The sequence below is a fragment of the Montipora foliosa genome, chromosome 6 (genome assembly GCF_036669935.1).
Source record: "Montipora foliosa isolate CH-2021 chromosome 6, ASM3666993v2, whole genome shotgun sequence".
NCBI classification, from domain to species: Eukaryota; Metazoa; Cnidaria; class Anthozoa; order Scleractinia; family Acroporidae; genus Montipora; species Montipora foliosa.
The window spans coordinates 51,705,662-51,712,073 of NC_090874.1; the positions used below are offsets into that span (position 1 = coordinate 51,705,662).

General features: G+C 42.2%; 1 protein-coding gene across 1 annotated transcript in view; it reads right to left on the bottom strand.

Annotated features, from left to right (window-relative positions):
- Positions 1 to 509: 509 nt before the first annotated feature.
- Positions 510 to 6,412, bottom strand: part of LOC138005730 (fibrillin-1-like) — a 28,248-nt gene continuing 22,345 nt past the window's right edge. Inside the window, exons 8-11 of the mRNA XM_068851916.1 lie at positions 6,254 to 6,406; positions 3,701 to 4,687; positions 2,964 to 3,212; positions 510 to 2,093 (exon numbers count right to left, since the gene is read on the bottom strand). Of these exons, the coding sequence (XP_068708017.1) occupies positions 2,008 to 2,093; positions 2,964 to 3,212; positions 3,701 to 4,687; positions 6,254 to 6,406 (1,475 nt within the window). The 3' untranslated portion in view covers positions 510 to 2,007. The remainder of the gene's footprint in view (positions 2,094 to 2,963; positions 3,213 to 3,700; positions 4,688 to 6,253; positions 6,407 to 6,412) is intronic.

Consider the following 6,412-nt stretch of genomic DNA (forward strand, 5'->3'; position numbering starts at 1 on the left):
CTTGAGAACATCACGTGGTCTGAAATGGGAAAACAAAACGTACAAGCTAAAGAGGTCTATTACTTCGAGTTTTGATTGGTTTACTGGATTGTCTCTGTCCTGTTTGATTGGCCGAAGTAATTACTTTGATTTTGGTTCTACGACACTCGATTGAAACTCGCTCTTGTACTAATGGATTGGAAATTTATTCCCTCATTTTAGATGAAACTTCATAAAATTGAATGTTGTGGTGTTATGTGTTATGGCTGTGTCTTTGGTTATGACCGCGTCATCTGTGAAATTAGTTGTTCACAGAATGAGCTCTGTTTATCCGCTTTGGTCTCCGTACATTTCAATGATACAAAAGAGATAAAACAAGGAAGGATTTTCCGGAGAGCAAAACAAGCGATAAAACCATTACGAAAAGTAAAAGAATGAGCACGAAAGCCGGTTAATTATAATTTCTTTTCGTACTCAAAAAACAAGAACTTTTTTCTTTACCAACACCCACCCTATTACAATAATGGCTCACAAATTTTACTGTTTGTTTCTTTCCAGGTCAAAATAAAGTAGATATCGTTTATTTCGGATCAGTGGTTTTATTCCATTTCCATTTTTTCCTATACATATATTATACATAATGACAAAAATATCAGTAAAATAATAAAATGACATGACTTAATTAGAAATTCGAGATACAGGCTTCTCTGAAGTACAATTTTAAACTAGCAATAGTTTTCACTAAATCTGCCGTCGTCTTCAGAAAGTGTGTCATTTATTGCTGAAATTCAAAGTTGCGGGTTTTCTGTATGGCAGGCAATAGTGGTACTTGTGTTTTTGCCAATAAATGTGATTACGGATGTAATGTAATGGAGCATACCATATGGAAATTTTGTTTAGAACAATCTGGTTTATGAAAGCTCTATATAGCATACACTATGATGACATCGAGATTACAGCATATGGAAAAATGACCCAACGCCATGCTTCCGTTTCTTGGGGAAGACCACGTGGCTGACGTGGCAAACAAGGTCGAACATGTATCAAGATTACCCCATACCACCGTGCGGCCCTGGGGCCCGTTTCTCGAAAGTCCCGAAAACGTTTCGGGCCCGAAAAGCCATCTGTGAAATTGCCAACCGCTTGTTTTGGAAGGCCGATCTTTTAACATGTTTCCAAGGTAACAAAAAGAAAATAACTGTGAAGTTTGACGAATTAAATGCTCTCCGTTTTTGAGTTACAAAGAGAATTGTGACACCCGAAAATGGCCCGTAAAGTTTCGGGACTTTTGAGAAACGGCCCCCAGGTGACTGCTGAAAAAATTACCCAATACGACTACGCGCGCCTGGTGTCCAAAAACTTTAGGATCATTTCGCCTGTATTGTGCGATCGAGATTACTAGTTGACATACTCTACGTCTGTGCTGTAGGATACTCGTGAGAGCGTGTGCCAGGTGACCCTGCCGAGACTAAAAGGTCAAGTGGTGGCGAATTCGCAATAACATTTGGTGAGATGGTAAGTTTGAATCCCGTTGAATGAATGAAATGATGCCTTTTTGTTACGACACGAGCAAACTCGGAAAAAAAGAAAAATTATGATATCCTGTTATCAATATCGTTACCAGAGTCCTCGTTTCCTTGACCAGCGGTTGGAAAAGAGAGACAGCCTCCCGCGCGACTCCGGTCCCACGCCGTTCCGGTGGACCAGGGTAACTGAGGCTCTGGGAACAAGATTGATCCTGTTTACCTTTCCGAGCTAATTCAGAACATAATTAGATGATTTGTAACCAATCTCCAGCGGAGACCCAGATAAAAATGGTGTAATTGTTGGAGTACGAACAAAACAAGGTAAGGAGAGATCTTTTCTTTTCTTCCACTAACGCGGCGGTGACGTAGCGTGAAAACCACCCACTGAGTGTCTTCAGCTTAATTAATTTTCATAGTTGCTGGTTTTCTGCTGATGTCACGCTCTGTTACGGTATGTGACCATTGATGAACGATGGAGATGTTCGCATTGTCATTTTGGAGGTCATCCAGTACAAATACAAATGATCGCCCAAGACAAAAGTAATAGACCAACTTCACGAGCGGGTAGCAGACCACTTGCTGCAGAGGCTGTGGGAAAAATATAGATAGTGCATTAGTTATAAGGCAACCAACCAATCTTCAGTTTCTTGACTTGCCACAAGTCGACGTCTCGACCTCTAACGAACGAACGACGAAGAATGTAAACCGGTAAAATGTTAAAGGGATTCTCAAAAAGTCTAGCAATTTTCCTTCCTTCGAAGGTCATTTGTTACTGTATCGCGTTGTGTCGAGTGGCCTTTTTTCGAAACTAACGCACGGAAGATCAAGCAAAAAAGACAACGACGACGACAACACCACAAAGCAATAGGTTTTATGAACAAAAACAGAGGCTCTGCACGCGCGTTTTATATTTTAGCACATTTCTACGCCCTTTTCGTCCTGAAAACAACGTGAGATGACCAAATCTTAGGTTATGTGGAAGACTTGAGCACACGACAATAGATCTTCAATTTTTTCTTCTAACGACCCTGCCGTTCACACCAATTTTATTCCTTTAATGTTGATACACACGACGACTTCTCCCAATCGCGAAATGATTGCAACGACGCTGATTTATATTTTCAGATGACATCTTCCGGGGCGTCGTCGTCGTCCACGCTTAGGCTCGCTAATGCGTAGTCACTTGACGTCGGTAGTTTCGTGGGCTTTCCCACTGCCACTGATCAATAGGAGCAAACGACGTAGGACTCCTCCCACTGATAGTACCCGTTTTGAGGGTCTTTACAGGTATGGCTACATAGATCAGATGAAAGTTGTAAAGGGACGTTGAGCTGAATCACTTTTGATCTCCTATGAAGGCGCTTACTAATCAACTAATTCGCGAGTTATCACTTGTATTTTTCTAGTGCTGCTCATTTTGATAACTTTACCCTGTAACCGGAGCTGGAGCCCACTAACCTTTACACACTTTACCATTTCCATGGTATCCTTTGTCACAACTACAACGATATGAGCCCAACGTGTTTATGCACGTGGCTTTCTTGTGGCAATCGTGAACGCCCTCTTCGCACTCATCATAATCAATACAAAGCCTCCCATTGCCTCGTAAACCGTCACCGCACCAGTGGCAGTCATACGAGCCTGGACTGTTGACACAGCGCGAATGTAAACTGCACCTGTTAGGCCCATCTAGACATTCGTCGATATCTGACAAAAATAAATCGTAAAAATCAACTTCGTGAGTAATACACAGGAATTCTCTCCGATGGCAAGAGTTATCTAGATATTGCCCAGTTCAAGCCTGGATTTATTTGAATTGCATTTTGAAATACGAAGGAATAATTCAAGCGTAGACAAGAAACGCCTGACCAAAGGGTCGTCGAGATAAATCTGCTGCAATATGATCGATGCTTGCGGGATCTTTCTTTACTACTCCTTCGATTCACATGCAAACATGCCAATCAACTCCTTTTCATTTTTAACGCCAGTATTCATGGCGATAACATTAAAATCCGGAAATAACATAAACCAGTATGGCCATTTGACCCAATCTTGTGCGTTTTGATTCAACAACTATTGATCGAACTTAGAGGAAGTCATAGTTGAATGAAAGTAGCAATAAGGGCACGCTGGTTCCTCTTCCCTTTTGCCGAACTGTAGTTATTTTTTAAACTTATCCCTTTCCTTGCACTTACCATTGCACGTTTTTTCATCTCCTCTGTATCCTGTGTCGCAAGTGCAACTATACGACCCTTGAGAGTTATCGCAGGTTGCGTGGGCGTGACAGCCGTGGGTGCTTGTCTGGCACTCGTTAACATCAGTGCACCACCGCCCATTGCCTTCAAATCCCTTGCGACACGTGCAACTGAATCCACCAACACTGTTAGTACAATAGGCATGCTGACTGCAGTCGTGGATTTCTCCCTTGCACTCATCCACATCTTTGCATACCCAGCCGTCTGCTTGAAATCCACGATTGCAAGTGCAGTTATATGACCCGACCGTATTTGTACAGATGGCATGCTTACTGCAATTGTGGGTTCCCGTTTTGCATTCATCCACATCCGTACAGGTCCACCCGTTTCCTATAAAACCAACGTGGCATGTACAGTTATAAGAACCAACTGTATTTCTGCAGAAGGCATGCCCACTGCAGTTGTGGATTCTTTCCTTGCACTCGTCGACATCTGTGCATACCCAGCCATCTCCTTCATATCCATTAAGGCAAGTGCAATTGTATGCGCCATTAATGTTGCTGCAAAATGCATGTTTACTGCACTGATGGGTTTTGTCCTTGCATTCGTTAATGTCTTCGCATGTCCTCCCATCCCCTCGGTAACCAGGAAGACATGTACACTCGTGGGTACCTATGTCATTGTTGCAGTATGCATGCTGACTGCAGTTATGAGAGTTATCTTTGCATTCATCGATATCGGTGCATATTTCACCATCGCCCTGAAATCCTTCCAAGCAGTTGCAGTTGAACGAGCCTATAGTGTTATTGCAGGTTGCATTTACACTGCAATTATGGATCCTAAGACTGCATTCATCAATGTCTTCGCAACCTCGTCCATTTCTATTGTAGCCCGGAAAACAACTGCAGTTGTAAGAACCAATGGTATTAATACATACAGCGTTGGAAGGACAGGAATTCAGTTCCTCTGAGAGACACTCATTTAGATCTAAAACAAAATTTACCTTACTATTAATAATTACTGATAAGCATAAACGATTTCAGTCTAGTCAAATAAAATTTTGTCTCACAGTTTTACAGTAAAACGTAAAGATGAAATATGGGGTTACATATACATACGTAATGAATTCTTCCCATTTGAAACCAGGTTCTATGAAAAGCGTTTCCATTCAGTGTTGAAGAAGTCAAATCTGCACTACTACTCACTAATATAAAAATAAAAATTTCTGCTTGCATACAGAACGTCTTGAATTTGGAAGCAATCCGTATAAAACATTAAATATTGGTGCCAGGAAATACCGTAAACTGCCACTTCTTCTTCCTATGCTTTTAAGCCCCTCCCCGGTTATAAGGGAATCAATTGTTTACATTTTGTTTCGCTAACATACGACGTTTGCTCACAGAAGGCATTATCAACGTGTTCCTATTTGGATAAGCTGGTGAGAAGAGCGAAGCATGAGTTGTGCATACACGATAGGGTTGCACATGGGTAGGGTGTCTGGAAAACCCGAATAGCGAATAGCGAACAGTCGCGAATACCGAACAGCGAATAGTCACGAATAGTACGAATAGTGCGAATAGTGGCGAATAGTCGCGAATAGTAACAAATAGTGGCAAACAAGGGTGGAGGGGGGGGGGGAGTTCTGCGAAATGACGAAAATTTGGTACCCAGTACTTCCTGGTCAACCGCGCAGCAACGTTGGATGGGATTTTCACGCTAAAAAAGCAGCGATGTGTCGGCGAAGGACTCTCTTTCGACGACAGGTGAGCATATTATTTGCTTTGATTACGAGATTGTTCAGCATAAGGCGGTGACTATTGAAGACTATTCGTCACTATTCGCGACTATTCGCTATTCGGGTTTTCCAGACACCCCACATGGGTACTAAAATATGAAGGTCCCTAGTAGAACCCTTGAAACGCGAGAACGTTGACCGAGAAACCTGCCCCGTGAGCATTACTGTAGGGTTTAGGAGAAAAGAAAGCCCGAAAAACGAAATTTTCGGTTTTGCCACGAGATCAATTAAACGAAGCGGCAGCTAATAAATCGAGGTGCGACTCATAAGCGTTGCGTTCTCTCCCTCTGCCCAATTTTCTCAAGTTTTGGTCTTCAAAATCCTGTTCTTTGGCCTCAGCTGTTCTTTGCTACGAAATCCAAGAAATGCTATCTCTAAGCAAAACGTTTTCTAGGCAGGCCATGCATGGCTTACCAGACGCCATGAAACGAAAATTGCAAGTTTAGTATTTCGGTTTTTTGGAACGTTTTGCCCGAAACGGTGAATTCCAAAGCGTTCGTTTTGAAGAATTGTTGCATGACATTACAGAGTCAGAGTACTGACCGAGGAATAGATCAAATCCCGCTTTAGCAGCTCATTGATACAAAAGCATGACAGTTTCCATACTAACGAATGAACTGATGCATGAATACATTGAACTGAAGATATGAAATCGAGTGAAGCTATGATCCTCACAGTTATGAACGCAATTTTAGCAATTGCGCAGCGAAGGCTGAAAAATTAAGGACTTCAACGGGGTTTTTAACAAGTGTCCATACCGTAACAAACCAGGCCATTTCCTTTGAAGCCAATGTTACAAAGACAGGTGTAATTATTCCGGCCGATGGGTGTACAAACGGCATTGTCGTCACACAGAGGTTTGTTCATGCAGTCAACAAGGTAAACTTTGCTTCTCGCGTCCGTTGGTTCATCTTTTA